Consider the following 21,652-nt stretch of genomic DNA (forward strand, 5'->3'; position numbering starts at 1 on the left):
CCTCACATTTGTCATGGCCGCCCTACATTTTACAACCTTGCTACAGCCCTGTCGTTGATTATCATCTTATGTTTATTTAAAGTTTCATTTTTGTAAACAAATTATTCCTTTTGTATTTTTGTTTGATTCTATTCTTCCAGCCCTGGCTATAGTTTGTAAAGTCGCTCATTTTGTACATTATTGAATAAATTTGTATATGTATTTGTCTCTTTGCTACCTTATGCATATGTACATGTATAGTTTTAATATTGAGATATTGATAAGACCTGCGTAATTCATTTTATCTAGTTTTCTGTTTGTGTTTGGTGAATTTTGTTGTATAGTTTTATATTTAGGAGGTGCATCTTTTCTAAGACTCTTGTCTTTGATGCATCACCTCCATCATATGTTCTGTTTGTCTGATGTTTGGTGGAAAAGTAATTTATTTTATCTTTAGTGGAAAAGTAGCGGAACAAATTTGCAAGGTGTTCATTTGGTTAGTAAAAAACGATAATTGTACAAATTTATTGAAGTTAATTTTAATTATTCATTTTCTTTTATTTCTCTCCTTGCAGGACCTGGTGAAAAGCCATCTACTCTTTGCAGTTCGAGAAGAAGTTGAAGTCCTTAAAGTCCAGATTAAAGAATTAGCAGAGAAAAATGAGCAGCTACAGCGGGAAAATGCCATGTTACGTCAAGCACCTGGTGCTCCAATGGCTATGCCTCAACAGACACTACCCCAGCAACAACCCACAGCACTTCCCAAGGAATCCCCAACAACAGACCACATACAGTGCAGCTGGTGCACCACAAGGACAGACATTACCACCATCTGTACAGCAGGCGCAGCTACATGGAGCCCCAATGGGTATGCAAACATTGCCCCCACAATCAGCTGCTCAACATCCCCAAGGAATTCCCCCACCAGCACAGCAGCAGAATGCTCATCTACAGCAGCAGCAATTCATCCCCATGCAGCCTTCACAGCAGCAACATCCCCAAGGGATTCCCCCACAGCAAGTGCAACTCCAGCAGACAGTCCCTCAAAAAGCACCACAGCAGCAGAATCTGGAGCAGTATGCTAATCTACAGCAGTCCATCCCCATGCAGCCTTCGCAGCAGCAACAACAACAACACAGCATTCCTGTTACGCAACAAGCGGGGGCAACGTCGCTACAACAAGGTCAGCCGGTTAAAGTGGCGCCTAACCAAGCAGTACAACTTAATCAAGCACAGCAGTCGTCACAGCCTCCAAAGACATAACAATGTACTATTGGGGTCCACATCATTCCAGCTAAACTGCCTGCTACAACTTCTATGTACTCTTGCATACACAGACACATTCCACTGAACTTGCATCAGCAGCGCATATTTAACTCAAAAACGGTCTGTGCAAAGATAAGAGCCTTTCACTGTATTGGCCTCATCTATATGCTTGTCTTGTTGAAGTGTACGCCGCCATGATAGATCTCAAAGGAAATAAAAATGATCAAGAGAAGCTTCCACCTGTATAAAGGAACATTCGCTAAAACAAGTCTTGCAGTATGTTTCACAAAACAATAAACTTGACTTGTCAAGAATGCGAGGAGTATAGAGCGCTTGCTGGTTCTGGCGTTCGGCAAATTCAAGTAATATTTGCTATATAAGTGGCTTATGACTTAAGACACCAGTACTTGGAAAGAAATGCATATATAGTAAAAAATGATTCTGTCGGTAATATTGAGTAGGTAGTGGTGTCATTTGAGGTAAATAATATTCAAAACCCATGAAAAAGAATATAGAGCTTTCTAGTACATTGTTAAACTTGTGGTATAGCAAGAAATATGCAACATCGACATTGATAAAGAAGCCATATCACTAGCGCTACTTTGAGCCAAAAATTGTGACTGTTTCTTGTAAACAATTGTGTAAATCCTATTAAGTAATTATAGGGTAACTTTTTCCTTGCAATTCATTGATATCGTTGTGCCTGTAATAAACTGTGTCCGGCAGCATGCATTCTACAAAGCATATTAATATAGCTGCACACAGAAAGATGTATTAGCTCTTCACCCATCCAATATCTCCAGGGTAGATACACAAATGGAACCCTTCATAGCAAATGTAATTTAGACAAGAAGTAATTATAATACATCACTATTGATGAAACAAATGGTAAAAGTCTAGAAACATTCTGCCATGTTTCTTGTGCTTAATGTTTTGAGAACTTAAGAAACATCTGTCATGTTTCTGCCATGTTTCTTGAACTTAGAAACATTGTCATGTTTCTTATATAAATAAGTAATGCTACATTGTAAATGTATTTTTATCCAGTTGTAATAAGAAACAGGATTCCAACTATTACTATATTATTACCTTTACAACTATTTATTGGGGCATCATAGCTAATCATCTAAGCTATATTTTAAGAACTGTAAATGTGAGAATTACAACTTTGTGTGACCCATTGACAAGTTGAAATAAATGAAACATTTATCTCTGTAAAAAAATAAAACCATTATAGAATTGCCCGTTAAACCACAGTTGCCCTGTTTACTAAAAACCTATTGATCCTGAACTGCTTCATGGGGAGAATTTTTTTTTAAATCAGAAATTGTTATGCCTTTGAATGAAGAAAACATAAAATCGTACTTCTTTTCAAAGGTTTTTTTTTTTCGTAGGGGAACTGATGTAAAAAATAAAACATTGATATTGCCTCAGTAGTTGCTAATATTATAACTGCTTGCCATGTCTCAAACTATTGAATAAACATTGTGGTGTTTGTAACAAAGCTTGTCTTCTAAGCTAGAATATCTTGAAATTGACATCAAAATTCAGTTATATTTTGGGGTCTCATCACAAAATGTGATTATGATGAGTATTTGAAAGTCAAAAATCTGAGAAGTTGTTCACAAATCTTGGTGTTTTTTTTTAATTGTAATTCATAAAGAAATTATATTAAAACTTGATTTTATCCATAAAATTAAAAAGAATAAATTAAGTCCTATATTTTTAGTGCATTTGTAGAGATAAGTATTGTAAAACTAAAAACTGTAGGTACTTTTTTCTGCAAAATACTAATGACACACATTTTGGCTTGGACTGTTGCAAATCCAGAAATGAAATTTTACTTCATAATTTGTCAAAAAGAATAATATATGAAATATTGTATGAAAATAAAATAATATAATTTTACAATTCATTCTTATGCCTCAAGCATTTGAAGTAAACTTCCAATTTTCAGACATTTTAATAATATTAAGCTAATACTGATACTTTTGTGTCTACACATACTTATACTTAAGCAATTGTGCACGGTAGCTCATAGTCAATGTCAATTAACGAAGGTGTTGATAATAGGTACCGAGGCATTGATTCCATTGCCTGACATTGTGCAAACATGAGCATACATATCCAAGCAGCAGAAATGAAGAACGGATATCAAATCAATGTGTGATCAATCAGGAGCATGTTTCATGTTTAAACATTGATTGAAGCACACTCGCCTGAGGTAACTAATGGGCTGTTCTGTTTGAAATCCATACTCCCCCTGTGGAGTGATTAAAGAAAGGTCTTCCACAGAGGGAGTATGTGGGTTTCAAATAGAATAGACAAATTGGCAACTTCTATTTGAAATACTCACTCCAGTTGTGGAAGATATAGGTAAAGCCATATACAGAGGGAGTGTGTGTTTGAAAATAATCAACCCTAGCCAATTCCATTTATGTAACACTTCTTAAATATTCCACATGAGGAGTCTGGATATCAAATGTAATTGCCTGTTGTGTCTGTCGTCTCAAGGAGTTCCAAGTATGGACAATATTTTTTGTATAAATTGCTAATGTTAATGTTCTACGGTGACATTTCTGACTGCATACTTGACGGTATTCCAGTTGAAAAGATATTAAGAAAGACGATGTAAAGAGACACCTGCGACAGTGTGGATAACCACTTTCATTTTTCATATCACAACACAGATTTCAAAACAACGGGCCACTGAACTTGAATGGAAATTTGACAGAACTTAAAGAAGATAATGATGTTAGCTACTCTACAAGACCATACATACATGACATCAAAAAAAGTAAATTTTGCTAATAAAACTGATTTGGAAAAACGACATGCTGAATTTCTTTTGCATGTTATTGTGGCCTGCAACATACAAATATTTTGAAAACCGTAAGTCAACTTTTAATTGGATTTCCAGCAAAGAGTAGCCTGTTATATGGTCAAAAATATGAAAAACTTAAATATCTTTTGTGCCAAACAACTTATTTTTATTGATCATATGTCATAAATTATTTCTGGAATATGTTGAAAAAGTGAAATAATAATTTCCATAAACAAAAAGTGATCTGTTGAATTATGTTTGATGGAAATGACGTTCTTTAATCATCAGTCAGCTTATCCCTTTAAGACTACTATTGTAATTTGAAAACTCCCACTTCAAAACTTACGACGTATTTCATCTTCAGTATGGCAATGTTTTTATTAGGTAAAATATGGAATGGTATCCCTTTGGGAGGGCCAAAGAAAACTCTTGAATGCATACTGAAGCCACAGTAATGGTTCAATGCGATTGAAATTAAGCCACATTGGGAATTTAAACTCTGTCATGCCTCAACTTGTTAGCAGTCTTGAGGGAGGTAGAATCCCATCTATATACAATATGTAATACATTGTGTTGTGCCAGAAGGTTTCATCCTGCAATTTCTTGTGGCTATCATACTTTCTTCTATGGTGGGTAAAAACATCTCTCTTATTTCGGGTGAATGCAACAAGTAGAGAAAATTAATATTGAAACGAAATATTCACCATGGTAGATTTTAGAAGAGAATATCTTGTTTATTTCTCAATGGCAAAAAATCAGCCTGGAAAATTAAGAATATTGATCCAAAAATTGTAGGATATTTCTTCTGCTGTGAACAAGAGAGAGGCCAGTTATAAACAAAATGCCAATTATAAAATGGTATTACCAGAGCAGAGGGTGTGTCAATTTTTTTTCATTTTCATCCCTTGGAAATCTGAATATTTTGTGTAGGTTGTTTTGCCCATTTTTGATTTGCAATTCATACAGGACATGAAACATAGCCCGTTGTTTGCAATGTAGTGTAAGTTAAAGATGATTATATGATTTGAGTTGGGTTTTAACAACGATGAAACTTTATTGTAATTTGATTGGTGTATACAATTGTGACTGTCCACCCCACAAACCTCTCATAAGTTGGAGAACGGTCAATTTGGTTTTATTTCATATTTAGAAAGTATATGTCAGCTGGACTCACATTTTTGAGTGGCTACAATTATGCACCTATCCTTGGTGCATCTTCAGGCCAGCTGTTGATTGTGACAAGATGGTCTTGCCAAAGGTCATTGATTTTGAGTTGAACTTCTTAGGAATCTATTTGATTACAGAATTGTAGGCCCAAGTCAAATTGTGGCAAAGGCCGCCTCCCTTGTTTGGTGAAGGCTGTTCTTTCTTGACATAGATCGATTCCTTGCTTCCTGTAATAAAAAACATTCCTATAAAGGAGCTTTCAAAATCAATGGCTTCTGGCTAATGACCAATTGCCGCCAGATCAACAGTCGGCCCTGAAGATGCACCTATATGTAGGATAATGTAGGATATTGTAGCCAGAGTCCAGTTGAATAGTTTTATGATTCCAATTTAATGTTCAATGATACCTGGCTTAATGACGACCTTAATAAACTTATTATGGTATAAGCTTTATTGACTTCATATGATATCCACAGGCAGTGTTTTCATTGTGAGCAGGACTTTCATGCACATTTTGCACCGCATATCAAAATCAAATTTGCTGATTTTAGGAGAGGTTCGTGGTGGACAGCGGACACAAATGGGACTGATGAGTGCACAATTGGGTATGACTAAGGTATACATTAGGGTATGTTTTGGAAAGTATTTACCAATAGTTTGGATGGAAATTATGGCAACCCTACATGATATTTGTGCATATTACATGATTGGATGTGATCAGATTTTTTTTTATAAAAACATTAAACAAACATTTGATTTTGCAAATGTTACATGATTTTACAAATGTTACTTCTGTTTTCTACTTAGTCAATTGACAGAAAATAATAATCAAACATTTGATTTTACAAATGTGTATCAATATCATTTAAAATTGGCAATGTTTACTTTTTTGTTAACCTCTCTGCACATCCCAGTAAAGTAACGTTCCAGTCTCTTATACACCCACTAAAATATGAATACATGTGTAACAAAAAGTATAAACATATATATAGGTATCATTGGTGTGAATATGAATTAAAATAGTTAACCAAATTGAATGCACATGTTTATCATTGTGTATTTTCTTCTCTTCTGGTTTTGTTCTCTTACAATATTTGGTATATGAAGTGAACAATTAGGCTATTTTAGTTGAAAACCATACACCCCCTATGGAAGCTAAGATCTTAATCTCCCACATACAGGGTGTAGATTTCAAATGGAGTCACCCATTCAGGTAACTCAACCCCTGTGTGGAAGGTTTACGTCATGTCTTCTGTAGGATACATGTATGGATTTCAATTGAAATAGCGTAATTTTTGGGTAAGTTGAACCATCTGGTTTGAATAGCATATATAACATTTAATTCATCGATTGGAGTAGTTGCCAGATTAAAGTTGTTGCCAAATTTGAACTTAAGAAGTTTCAAATATGCCATCTGCATAAACCATAAATGATGATTTTGTTAGCTTCAAGGCATAACTGTCTTTATAAATAATTCTCGGACAGAACAGGCACATTTGAGAGCAGTATGTGTGTCCCTTAAGGTTATGACGTTGTAATGAACGGCTCACACACAACCAACCTGTGTAATTGACCAATCACGGGATATAATATTGTCAATCAGGCAGTCTGTCTGAGCTTCCAAGTAGTATGCATGCAATCTAAATTAGCGCGAGCTGTCGTACAGCATTGTCCAAGAATTATTTATTTCAACAGTAGCCGTTTCTTTATGGTTGGTGTTGCAACAACAAGTAAGTATTTGTATTTTTGGTAGCAAACCCAATTCAGATATTAAAATGATCTTTTTCTCAGGCAACCAACAAGCATATTATGCATGATATATCTGCACAGCATATGCGATACACCAGAAGGTCTAATATGATAGCAAAATTTGTGCAATATATATATTGCACTATGCACCATGCATGGCTTTCACATGATTGAAGCAACTTTTGAAATTAATTAAACTATAAATTACTTGACCATATATGGAAACAGGTGAAGAATTCTAGCTGCCATTGTCTTGTCTATGCGAAAAGTGACATTGGGACAAAATATGGCCTATACTTTAAGGTGAGCACCCTCCCTACCACCTCCATGCTCGGATTAGCAAATCCAAATATTGGTAGGTAGTTCATGGTTGAACTCCTTATGCATTGTGTATTGATATCACAAAAAAATCCTTAACTTGAAGGGAAAAACAGTTTCTAATACAATTCATGTTATTACACAATGTTAAATATGAAGCTTAAGAAACCCTTAAATCCAGCCTCAGAATTCTGAACACTTTGATGAGGAACTTGACAAAACTGCCCTGAGCTAGTTTGCACAATCCTATTTCTAGAACATGGAAGGAGACAGCAGTACTTTAAAAGTGGATATTTTTGCACTACATTATTTTCGCTCTCATGTCGTATTTAAGCAGCTACCGTGAAAATAAGAATGAGCGAATAGATTTCAATGAAACCTTAGAATCGTTTTTTAAAAATAAGTGAAACGGTTGAAATTAGGGAAAGTGTGAAAAATTACACATGCAAAAAAAAAAAAATTCAGTTTTTTCAGTAATCCATAGTCAGCTGTAACCTTTTCAAAATTGATCTCCACAAGGGGAAGGCCTGTACCCTGTCTATAGGAATTTTTAAAATATTTGTGAAAATTTGTACAGATTTTGATTCATTTGATTTCAAACAATCTAATTTCCAGGAGGTGGTTTGCAAATTGGGCTAATCCATGGAAAGTTCATAATCCCCTGTGGAAGATTTTCTAAATATCTTCCACAGGTGGAGTGTGAATTTCAAATGGAATTAGCACACTAACCAACTTTTTTCAAAATCTCACTGTCTCACCTTCCCATTTTGGAAGATTCAGGCTGAATCATTCTCAGAGATTGTATGAAATTCAAATGGAGCTGCCAAATGTGTGCATTCAATGTGAAATTCATACTTCCTTGGAATAGCTCATTATATTTGTGTCTTGTTTTACATTTACAATAAATATTTTGATAAACTGAAATCATTATATTTATTGCTAACAGACATGTATGACTGGGCGGAATCACCTTCGGGTTGTAAACTGTGTAGCCCATGGTATGAGGTGATGCGATCATGCGGATTCACCACATCACCTTAAAAGGCAATTAGATTGCCTTATAAGGTAATATGGTTTCCTGCATGTGGTATTTTGAGTGACAAGCATTACAGACTTCCTTATCAGGCTATTTTACAGCTTACATTTATGACGCCTTCATTATAAAATCATATTTCCCTTTGCCATGTGTGATATCCGATATCATAATGCTAGGAGGGGATAACTGTATAGGATAGTTTTATCAAGATACTTTCCTATTTCACTGCATGCTAAAGAACACTATTTATATAAGACAAGTGTCCTTGAATAATGTAGGAACCTACTTTTTATGTGAAAACTAATTATAATTCAATTTCTAGTGATTAGAAATTGATTACGACCCACAAGTGAGGTGATTTAGCATTGCATATTGTCCCATTGCTAGCATCTGTAGTATTTAGTAATTGGCTTGAAGCTCAAAGTTGTAGCTGAAAATGAGACATGAAGAAACTAATATGTCATGAACAGCTTCTTTTGGAAAGACTCAAAATAATGATTGTTCATGATCACCTGCTTGAAATTTTTCATTATTTTGCATTAACAGTAACATATTTGGAAGAAATTGTTCAAATTTTGTGATATATATTCAAAATGTTTAGAAACCATTTGAAAGTTGCAAATGAAAGCCAGGCATCTGCTCCTATGTGAGATTGTGCATGCTATTGTCTTATTCTTAAACAAGTTGTGCTTTAATACTCAAACTGCAAAAATATTGAAAGTGATACTCGTCAAAATTCAATATGAAAATGTAATGAATATGCTTCTTATGCCGGGTGGTGTATATATTACAATATAGGTGAAAATATTTGTATTTTATTAACACAATTACAAAATTTGCATATCAGCCAGCCACAAAATATACATATACCGACAGTGGTTTTAATAAGTGCATATATTATGATGTCTGTCAAAGTTCCTTTTCTTTGGTGAATTATCACACACTGGAAATGTCAAAGGAGTTTTGCATGGAAATACGAATTCAACAGGAGTTACAATTGATGTGTAGGGTGATAAAAGTAACAGTCCATTTTAAATAATGCATCCAGGAACCACCTGTTATGGCATCTTATTGTGATGGACGTCAGTTATAGGTATCATACCAAAGAGATTATATACAACGAGTTCTGACTCTACCATGTTTACATGTCACTCATTGATGGCATAATAGTGTACCTTTTATGTCCCCATGTGCCCAGCAAATTTTGATTCACATGTATAGCAAGTGAGTGTAAGGCAAGCTAAAGGCTACATGCGCACACACCGTCTAAATGTAATGCTCAAGCTTAAAGGTGCAAATTACTGTTACATTTCTGGCTTGTGTAGAAAAGTTCAAATATAGGTATTCCACTATTTTATAGTGTCTGTCCATAGGTGACAATCTAATGTGGCGGTACCATGGCATTGTACTATTCTGAGTTCAGACCATTTAAAAAATCTAAATTGCTTGCATCATATACATCTTCTGTGATCTCAGATTTTCATTTTAGAAACCCTCTTGATATTTCCATGTGTGTATAATGGGAAACTACCTAATTATGCAGATTTTACCTGCATTGTAGCACTAGACTTATCAACTCTATAGCTTTCTGTAAAATTTTGTAGATTATTGAAGCATTCTATGCAGCAGCTATTCATTGCAGCAGCTATTTATTGCACAAGAGTTTGATCATGGTTCAATTTCACTGAGTTGTTACATTTCAAGTTGCCCAAATTGTCCCTTTCACCAAGGAAGCATGATCGATTAACATCAGAATTAATCAGAAAGTTGTGTGTAGAGCCAGGGCTCAAATTTATCACTTTTCCATTGGTCATCGATTATTGCAAATGCACCAGCCAAGTTTAAAATGGTGTTGGGCATGAAGTGAACCAATGGGAACTGGTTCCCTGGGACTGGTCCACTGAGCTATTCCGATTGAAATCCATACACCCTCTGATATGACCTTACTATCTCACATAGGGAGTGTAGATATCAAATTGAGTCACTCATTCAGGTAACCTCATTTGAAAATCATACATGTACTCCATGTGTGGGAGAATAGGGTCATGGCTTCCATAGGGGGTGTATGGAGTTCAAATGGAATAGCCCATTTACATCCCTGGTTAGGTTGGGATAAACTTTTGTGAAATCAACAGGTTAAATGTTGGCTCATTCTGTTTGTACAGTTTATTCCATTCATCCAAGGAAAAGATAGAACTACGTCTGTCAAAGCATTGATTAGGTTTAAATTCCCTATACAACAATTTACTTCTCAAATTGCAATGTGATAATAACAGAACCAGGAAGTTGATGTTAAATTTCGTTCTCTATTATTTTCATTTTAGGTTAAGATCATTAGAGTGCAAATTGAATCACCATGGTTGATCAGACATTTTGCTAGTGTTGACCCATAAAAAGAAAAGTTGGGATCAAGGTTGACATTCCTACATGTTAGAAACAAACATAATAGCCTGCATAGAAATATAGTGTACAGTGTAGTATTCCAACCCAATGCATTACAATTATTAAAATTGTTCTTGTAATACGTACAATAATATTCTTGTTGAAACATTGTAAAGTAATTAAACAAAACATGAAATGATGAAAAAAGTGTGTGATCTTGTCTCCATAAATGTTGGAGAATAAAAAAGACGAAAAATTGTACAGATTGTTGAAATAACGATGATGTTGTGATAGTTTTTGTTGTCATGGATTTTGCATACAGATTACAAACTATTAAGTTTAAAAAAAATATAAAAAATAAATGACTCGCACATATGTAGTAGAGAAGGGAAATGTAATTCAATATTTTAATGTGATTTTACTACAAATTTGTGTTGAGATCACAGCTTAATTAAAGTACTATCATACGATATGATGTCTTCTAATACAGATTAACTTGCCGTTCTGTCAATCAATCACTGATGCCATCTTTTTGCTCTCTTGATCAATTTTCCTTCTGGTGGCTCATGTGAAATTTCTTTAAAAAGTTACAATCAAAAGTTATAATTGTCTATTTGCCAAATTCATGACAATAGTACCAAAGTAGAAATGTTTTAGCTAATGTAGAAGCGCACAATTAAAAAGCCTTGCATAAAAGTGAATCCATTTGACCCTTCCTGTAACACTTAATGGGGTATTTCATCAAAAGTCCACACTCCCACTGTAAAAGATTTGGGAACTATCTTCCACAGGGGGAACAACTCTATTTGAAACTCACCTTCACACTGTGGAAGATTCAGGTTGAATTGTTCTCAAAGGCTGTATGAAATTCAAATGGAGCTGCCTAATACGTTGATTCCATTTGAAATTAATACTCCCAGTGTGGAAGATTATTCCAACATCTTCCACAGGTGTAGGGTGGATTTTAAATGGAATATCATACTGTTCATGAGTCATTGTCGTGTAAAATTGCATGCATTTGTTTTTTACATTCACAGTAGATTTGTAAAAGTTAACAGATATTATGTCCCAACAATCAGTAGCCTTGCATTTCTTAATCAAAGTGTGTCCAAAATCAACTTTGGGTACAATATTGAAGAAGTGTCAAAGCTACAGAAATGTAGTAATTGTTTAGGTGGTTCCCGTCACCTTGGTACTTCACTCGTGATCTCTGACTGAACGAAGGATAGGTATGGGCTGATATACTCACTTACATATCATATAGGTACTTCACTTGCATTATCATTATGTGCATGTGCTGATGTTGAAAATACACTATACATACTTCCACATACTGTTTTCAACACTCATAATGAATGAGGAGTAGGGGTTCAGCAAGCCGCCCCCTGGTTCAAAATACTAGGACAAAATCGACTAAACTTGTAATGTGCCATATTCTTTTACAGCCTGGTTTTAGGCCTCAATTGTACAATAATTATTGTCCCAGTAAAGCTACGTAGCTGGTCAGTGGGGCCCCTTGGCTTTGTGGCTCCAGTAGGACCCTGCTACAGCAGCCTTTTTGTTACACCTCTGTGATCTAGTGAATTCAACAAGCTTTAACTGAAATATGGTGTAAACTGTTTGTCTTGTATTGCCCGTACCTGTGTGCCTCAAATCAGTTCAAAGTCAGTGAGAGATCCAAGTCACTGAGAATTGACAAAGGCAGTGAAGTTTCAAATCCCAACTATTCCTTTATATGTTGTATCACATCATTTTGCTATTTGATTCGTCTTCATTGCAGTGAACTCTGACTAGGTGCATTTGTAATTAAAGGTCAAGGGTCATTAATTTAAGTCACCATTCAGTATTATTACTTTCATTATTTGTGTATTTGGTTTGAGTATGACAAGGCGGTGTTGAAAGTCTGATTATGGTCTGTCAGAGATTACCAATGCAAAGATTATGTTCATGTTTAGATGTGTTATGTTAAGCTGTTAACTGCAAAGAAAATGCTATCTTCATGAAAGCTTCCTTTATTAGCTCTTTATTGCATTACATGGATTAAACTGGGCTATCCCAGTTGAAATCCATACACTTAAAAGGAAGACGTGATCTTAATCTCCCACACAGGTTGTGTAAATGTATAACACCATTTGAAATTCACACTCCCTGTGTGGAAGGTTAAAGTCATGTTTTCCATAGGGGTGTATGGATTTCAACTGGAATAGACCAGTGACTGAAACCTCTTCCATATGATTTGTCGAACCTTCACACAAAAATTGCAAGGATATATCCGTAAATAAGCAAGGATATGTGTACCAGAAAAGGCCAATGTTTAGAGTCTATTTTCTTCATCATGTAGATTTATCTTTTTTAGCATTTAATCGATTGATACGTCAAAATGTTTCGAGCAAATTGCACATTATTTTCGTGGGGCTAATTTTTCACAATTTTAGCTGTTCTGAACTGGCATGTGGTTTCTTTTAATAGCAGTATGAAACAACTGCATAATGAACCATGTGGGTTATAAATTTGTGGTTTGATTGTATAACTGTGAAAAGCATGAAAATTTTCCCATACAAAAATTGCTGTTATACAGTAGGAATCCATCCCAATCCAAACAAGTTTGTGCATTTCTTTACCTTTCAGTGTACATGTAGATGTTATTAGAAATAGTGATTTCTATGTGAACACCTGTTAAAATGATTGAAAAGCAATCAGAGTTAAGTGATTTTAATTTGACTGAAGTTTGCCATTTTATATAAAATGTTAAAGTAAACAGATCCTACCAGAATTTTGGAATGGGTCTAGCATTTGGGAACAAATATATTGATTACCAAATTTGTTACACTTGTTCATTTGAATGATTAAACTTGTAATTCCAAAAGATTAAGTTACTGTTTGCAACAATAACCATCCTGGCTGAAAATATTCAATTCAGTTACTGCTGTCTACCTGCTGACAAAATATGTCTGCACTGTATCACAATTGTAATCAGGTAAAACAAATTTGATATTTGTATTCTATACAAGGCTTTGCACTAGAATGCCTAGTAACACAATATACAGCTTTCTATTCAACCCTGCTGTACACAAAATTACAGTAGACAGAGAGAGTGCCTGGGATATATGCAATATGCTGATTGTCACAGTACTCAAGATACAAAGGTCTAGCGCAGATTCGGAGGCACACCTGTAGAAAATTTATTTATCCAGGATAGAGCACACATAAATTGAACACATGTTGTGATGGAACCCAATATATAATGGGGTAGCGCAGATTCAGGGGCCCATCTGTAGAAAACTTATTTATCAAGGAGACTGCATGCATATTAATTGAACACACTGAGATCAGTTCAAAATAATTTTCAGTGAGAAATTATTCATTTTGTATGCCCATAAATGCAATGCACAAATAATGGCCAGGAAAAAGTACATAGTTCCTGTATTAAGTTGATTCAGATAAATGTCTTGAACCTGTTGACTTTATTGTAGATACAACATATCTACAGAGTCTGTAACAGATTATGTGTCATATTGCAGACTAGTGCTTCAAAGCTCTTAGAATAACACAAATGAAACATGTGATCCAAGTTTGGATAAGCTAGTCTACCTGACATGCGACAAATGGGTGTTTTTGTTACGGCTGGCAGGTTTATAGAAGGGAAATAAAGTGGCGTCACAAACTTGTGGATGAAAACTGAAAGTTTGTAACAAATTTATACTGTGTTTTTACAGCATTACTGATTGGTCAATTACACGATATAAATAGAGCTTTTAGATCTCAACAATTTTGAGCTTAATTCCGTGGAGCCCTACTGACTATTCTTACCCTATCTCTGATTGGCTCAATACATGATACACCTCTCTTTGTAACCAATCAAAACAGTTCTTAGAAACCGATAATTTGGCTGGTAGTGGCCATGAGGTCAATGGAATGAAACATCTGGCAATGAAGAATGGCCTTTATTGGAACTCCTCCTTGCTATTGGGCTGTTCCAGTTTAAATACATATACCCCCTTTGGAAGACATGACCTTAATCTCCCACATAGGTGGGTGTAGATTTCAAATGGAGTTGCCCATTCAGGTAACCCTTTTTGAAATTCACACCCTGTCTTCAAGTGGAAGATTAAGGTCATGTCTTCCATAGCAAGTGTAAGGATTTCAACTGGAATAGTCCATTTGAACCACTCCTCACTATTATTTACTCGCTTATTTTTTTGTGCAACCATCTATAGATGTGATGTAGTTTAATATCTTGATGTATTGCATCTAATGCATGTATGTATTGCCTTTATAAATAGAATACCTGACAGCTGATGTATGTAGGAAACCCAAGTGTTATGAAGGGTTCATTTTCCATAGGTGGTGTTAAAAGGGGTAAACAATTTCCCCCTTGGCAAGAAAAATATATATGCTATACCATTTTTTCAAACTGATGTGGCAGTGACGTCAGTACGCATTTCATTGGGCACTGCCTCAAATCTCTAGCGTGTGCTCATATTGCTAGCGTACACATGCATGTGCATAAAGATACCACATATATGCGTGAGGCTGTGAGCAAACCGCTACTTCAACGTGTTGACGCTACTGCCACATCAGGGTGAAAATCGTATAGTTGTTGATTGTATTTTATTTCTGCAATGATGTTGACCCCATTTAGTTTTTGCATATTATTATAAAATATATAATAGTATAGTATAGTATAAAATGTAGAATAGATTTAGATCATAGAAATAGTAGAATATATTGTTCTTTTTATTTATCTATTATTTTATCTTATGACTTTGTTTAATGTTGCTTGGGTTGTATATGTACTGAATGAAAATGTGCAAGGAAAAAAGGCAAAGATTGTGGTACTATCACATAGAGTCTGCTGTAAATTTGGAAAGTAATTATTATCCTAAATGCTATGAACTATTAATATGATTTTATATGGAAATTAGCTTGCAATGAGGAAAATATTATATTGCAAGTATTTTTTTAAAGACGTATGGCTGCAATGCATTAGACCCAATGAACAGTTTGGATTGTATTGAGCTGATCCATTTAAAATCCACACTCCACCTGTGGAAGATTTTGGAAATATCTTCCACAGGGGGAGTATGAATTTCAAATAGAATGAACACATTCGGCAGCTTCATTGAATAATTAATTTCATATACCCTCTGCACTCTGGGAAAGATTCAACCTGAATATTCCACAGAAGGAGGAGGAGTTTCAAATAAGAGGTTAATGTGCTAATTCCTTTTCAAATTCACACTCCCCTGTGGAAGATATTTCCAAAATCTTCCAAAAGGGGTGTTTTGACTTTCAATGGATAAGCCCCTTGAATGCTTTGCAGTCAGTTTCAAAATCAATTTGCAAATGTTATATTTAAACACAATTTATAAAATATACAAATGATAAGTATTAAATTGAATATAAAGTTTGAATTTATTGATAATTTTTGTACTTAACACTTAGTGATATTTTGTTGAACTTAACATACAATTTGTTTGAGCCATCAAAATTATATATTATATATTTCTAGCTATTTTATGGTAATGTTTCAGTTAACTTTGTGTTAACTAGGTTTTGAATTTGGTGCCAACCAAGAGTACTCTGTGTTAGTTGTGCTAACCAAGTATGTCTTAATTGGGGATTAGCATGTCTTAACTAGGTTCAAGCTTAGTTGATTCTTAAGTTATGGCCATCTAATTTTGAGTTTGGTACTGACATCGGTGCTTTTTGGTGTTGCGATACAAGCATGCGGACAAACGGTCTTTGTACCGTAGGTCAGCACACACAATTGGATATTTTGCGACAAGCCAAATACGCATCTATGTCACTACTAAACCTTAAGATGCACTTATTAAACCTTGCATTATACTCCCCAATTCATTGAATAGTCGTCATGTTTTTTTAGATCAAGCGCATATAAATGAAAATAGAAATGATGTATTAGTAGGCCTGCTTTATATATTATAATGTGTATTTTACAAAAAAAAACTATAGCACCAAATTATTATGTACCAATGTTGACCCTTCTATGGCAAAGGTCAAAGTTCATAGTTGAACAGGTGTGAAAGACAATGCAGAAGCAATGCACTGAGAAGTGTAAATGGTGAAGATGATAAGATAATTTTTGCCATTTAAGGATCATTATCTGTACTGCACTAAATATATGTACATTTATGTATTAATAACTTGATTATAATGTTGTTGTTCATATGATGAGCTTCCTAATATGTCTGTTCTTATGATATAAATATTTTATGGTTTTCTTAATGAACAGAAGTTTATTGAGCAGCATAATTGTTTCATTTTCATTTCTTTTTTCTGTGTGTTTTGAAATGTTAATTACATGTAAGCGTATAACAATATTTGTTTATACATTTTAAATGCATGATATTAATGATAATAATGATAGGTGATGAATTTGGGTTTTACAGAATCTACATGAAGTATATGGTAAAAGAATGTGTGAATAAGCTCATCCATTTCAAGGCCACACTCCCCCTGGGGAAGATTTTGGAAATATCTTATACAGCTGGAGTATGAATTTCAAATGGAATTAACACATAATCAACATCATTTGAAACTCACTCTCCCTCGGTGGAATATGAAGGTTGAATTTGTCTCAGAGGGTGTGTGAAATTCAAACGGAGCTGCCTAATGTGTTCATTCCATTTGAAATTTATCCTTGCCATGTGGAAGATATTTCTAACATCCACAGGGGGAGTGTGGATTTTAAATGGAATAATTCAATGAATTTACAAAACAAATTTTATTATTTCATGTTTGTTTTTGATGTTATTTTTGCTTGCCCAAAAAGGAAACCAAAAATGTACCAATCTGATGTGTGTTTTTATTTTAAACAAAAATTCAATAGTTGATATCCCAGCAAACACAAAACACATTAAAATGTCGGGTTATATAAAGGAAGGGTATTGAATTGTTTAATAACATTCAAAATCATATTTTACTGCAAAACATTTTAACTTAAGTGTTAACAAAATATTTTGAAAAACTGTGTATCAAAATATAACATTTTGACAACATTTCTTGTAGTGTTGTTGTTTTTTTCATATAAAACATTTTAAAAACGTTTTCATGAGCTTTATTATAACCCGACAATGTTTTGACCAAAACGAACACCAACAAAAAACCCAACACATTTGTAATGGTTTAAAACCATTTTGTGTTCACTGGGATTAGCTATTTTTAGATAGAGAAATATGCCAAATACCAGGTAACTAGCATTGATAAGTTGACTAATCCATTTCAAGTCCATTGTGGAAATGGCTTTCACATGAGGTGTATGGCTGAAATGTAATTATCACATAAACAAACTCTATTTGAAACTCACCTTCCCTCTTTTTGAAGATCCAGGTTGAATCTTTCTCAGAGCGTGTATGGAATTCACATAGAATACCTCCTCTGTGGCAGATATTCATAACATCATCCACAGGGGTAGTTTGGACTTTACATGGATTAGCCTATTTGTACATGCAAATTACTCATACCATTGATGCTTGGTGCTGTTTATGTCTTTGGAAGTTTGGAGCTGGCGCACATCACACGAATTTGGGTTGTGGGAAAGAGACCTGCTATATTACCCAACAGTTTTTATCACAAAGGCATTGTGCCATATATACTTTGTTTCATCTCAAGTTTCGTAGTGACGTTAGTTCTCTTAGCAGTTCTGATGCAATCGGGCTGATAAATCTGTCTTGAATGCGGTACATATACGCTCTTGGGGGATTAGGTTTGTGTCACTATCAAACTCTAGCTTAAACAAGGTATAGATACAATACTTGAAATCTCACCCCATGTGTGCAAAGTTCATTTACACATTCATAATTTAAACTTGAGAGTGTACTTTACCCTTAGTGTATGTGTTAGTGTGTGAAGTTGATCAACAGGTTTTAAACTGCATATTTAGAAGAAAAAGCTCAAAATACGCACAAAAAAATGTCTGATCGATATAAAACTGACTGTTTAAAGTTGTTAAGGAGTTTCCTGTATTTTGTGGTGCTTTCTTGAGGGTCATGATATTATACAGTGATGTAGCCTACCCCATGGTGCTGTTACCCCTCCCTATCCCATCAGTAGGTTTCACATAATCCATTCACATATATATATTGATTGCGCTAACGTAGGGGGTACTTTATGCATGTTGTTTTTCCCATAAAAAAAATACACTTTTGCAGTCCCTTTTTGTAACATATACCTTGTATAAAAGGATAACTGAGCTGCTCAGAGGAAAATGCATCTAGAGCAACTTTCTAATATACCTCAATGTCTTGAGAAATGAGCATACAGCAAGGAATCCAAATAAATCAGGCAGCTGTATTGATGTTACAAACTTGTAGCCTTCAAATGATTTTAAGTACAAGTAAAAGGGAGTAAACTGTTTGGTTTCAGTCTCTGGAATGCTTTCTATCGGAAATAATTTCATCTCATAAAATCTTGCAATTGTTTGGAAATAGTCGATTTAGGGGAAAAGACTTTTAACATGTTATTGGTCCTGAAATACATAGTTGGATTTGATAATGTTGACATAAATTTGTAATTTTGGCAGTAGGATGCCAACATCAGCAAAGTAGTTTTGATGCTGTTGTAGCATTACACATGGAATGCTACCAATTTTATTTATGTCAGCTGGCACTTTTTTCAAAAAACAACTTTAGTTGTAATTTATTTTTCAACAATCCTGATTTAATTTCACAATTTTGAATAATGGAAACTTCCAATATAACTTTTAAAGATTGAATTATTAATTTGATTATATGGGTGCATTGAAAAAGCGAGTTTTAAATATATATATTTTCTGATTGTGTAAACTTATGAGAGATTGTTCTGTATTGAATTGAATCTGTTATTCCATTTGAAATCGGGCAAACCCCTGTGGAAGATTAAAGAAGCCTCTTCCAAGTTCCACAGAGGGAGTATGTTTTACATGGAATTGGCTAGTGTTCATTATTTTGAAACCCATACTCCACCTGTGTGTGGTTGTACCTATATCTTCCAAAACTGAGTATTTCAAATGGAAGTTACCCAATTGTCTATTCTATTTGAAACCCATACTCCCTCTGTGGAGTACTTCAGTAGCTAAATCTTCTACAGGGGAGTGTGAATTTCAAATGGAACAAGCCAGTATACTTGTATATGATAATTATCAGATCTAGATTCATGCAATGTTGGTTTTCATTTTATGAAAGGTTATCTTGATTTACAAATTTATCGAAGAAGACAACAAATGTCAGTGTATCAAAAGTGCTCCAAGTGATGCATACTAGAAAATAACAATATTATACCAACAATGTCCTAAATTCAATCCCAAAGCATGTATGAGAGTGATTTATTAAAAGTATTAAAAGAGAAGGGTGAGTGCACAATCTTTGTAATAAGTACATGTATATCTTGCAGAGTTACATTTACTGGTTAACTTACAGACATGTGGAGTGATGCGACTTGTGTGATATTATGCCAGTGTCCTCTGCATGTCCTTAATTCTCGTAAATGTTCAAGAGAAGTTGGAAGTGATCCTGAAGTGGGAAACTTGTTTTGTTTGCCTTGTAATGTTTTCTCTGCATAAAGATTTACAGTTAATACAGTGTGATATGTGTCAATCTTTATATCATAGGTTCTCAGTTCAGTTTCAGTTTATCAGTTTATTTCATCCATTCAAAATACATGTTAACATAATACAGAATAATATTTTCTTGTATAAAACAGTGTGGAACATTTTAAATTATATGACAAAAGTATGAGAAACAGAGGATGAGGATGCCACCAAACGCACAGCGTGATGACGTGGCACCCTATACATAGTGTTTCAATTTTACAATAAGCAAAACAAAATTTAATACATTAGGAAAAAAAACGAACAAAGACAAACAAGCCTTGTAAGTAGAGAAAATACAAGATTTACCAATGCAAAATTCAAAGTATACAATGCATATTAAATAAGAAATAATTTTATAACCAGTAGGCATATCTAGAATATTAAGTCATTTTAGGCAATTTCCAAAATATTACATGAAAAAGATGTATTGTAAATGTAACAAGTATTGGATATAGGCCTACAACCTTGAAAACAAAACATGTATGCATGAGCAAATCAGAGGCCTAAATCCAACATTTACATGTGAATTTGTAAAAGGCTAGTACCTACAAAGTAAATGATAAATATAGCAAATGATAATGATATTCAATATTGGATTTACATACAAAAAAATTGTTGGAAAATAATTTATTGGGGACAAACTCCAACCAAGATCTACCCCATAAGGCAGAGGGACAATATAACACAAACACACGAAAACAAGTCCAATCTGAGATATATTTTAATATAGTAATAATAATAGAAATATAAAAAATATTTGATCCATTAGCCAGAAATGTAGCTACTGATGAGATGCTTTTTAAAATTAGTTTTGAAGGATGACACAGAGGGGCTGGATTTGATTGACTGGGGAGTGAATTCCATAGTAGAGCACCTTGAATCTTAATGGTATTATCAGCAAGTTTTGTTTTGGTTAAATTGACATGGAAATTACTGGCTTGTCTTGTGAGGTGATCGTGAATACTTGCGTTTGTAATGAACAAGTTATTTAGAGACAAGTCAGTTGGAAATAATTTGTGGTGGGAATTGAACATGAACGTTCCAAGTTGGTGAAAATGTATATCTTGAATCTTAAGTGTGTTAAGTTGCTTGAAGAGGGGTTCTGTGTGGGCCAGCCAAAGGGAGTTAGTGCACGTATGCGGATGATTCTTTTTGGAGGAGAAAAAGTGATTCAAGGTGCGAGTTGTTTTGTCAGCCCAGATAATATTGCAGTATGAAATATAGGGAACTGCAAAGGTGTTGTAAAGTGTAAATAAGGATTCCTGAGGAAGAAAAGGACGAACTTTACGAATAATGCCATTATATTTAGAGACTATTTTAGATATATGGGACGTATGAG

General features: G+C 34.4%; 1 protein-coding gene across 3 annotated transcripts in view; it reads left to right on the top strand.

Moving 5' to 3' along the window:
• LOC140155750 (uncharacterized) overlaps nucleotides 1-6,273 on the top strand; it is a 111,669-nt gene extending 105,396 nt beyond the window's left edge. For all 3 annotated transcript variants that reach the window (XM_072178701.1, XM_072178702.1, XM_072178703.1), the window contains one exon: nucleotides 555-6,273. In XM_072178701.1, the coding sequence (XP_072034802.1) occupies nucleotides 555-1,064 (510 nt within the window). In that variant the 3' untranslated portion in view covers nucleotides 1,065-6,273. The remainder of the gene's footprint in view (nucleotides 1-554) is intronic.
• The last annotated feature ends 15,379 nt before the right edge of the window (nucleotides 6,274-21,652 follow it).

This window comes from Amphiura filiformis, chromosome 6 (assembly GCF_039555335.1).
Source record: "Amphiura filiformis chromosome 6, Afil_fr2py, whole genome shotgun sequence".
NCBI lineage: Eukaryota > Metazoa > Echinodermata > Ophiuroidea > Amphilepidida > Amphiuridae > Amphiura > Amphiura filiformis.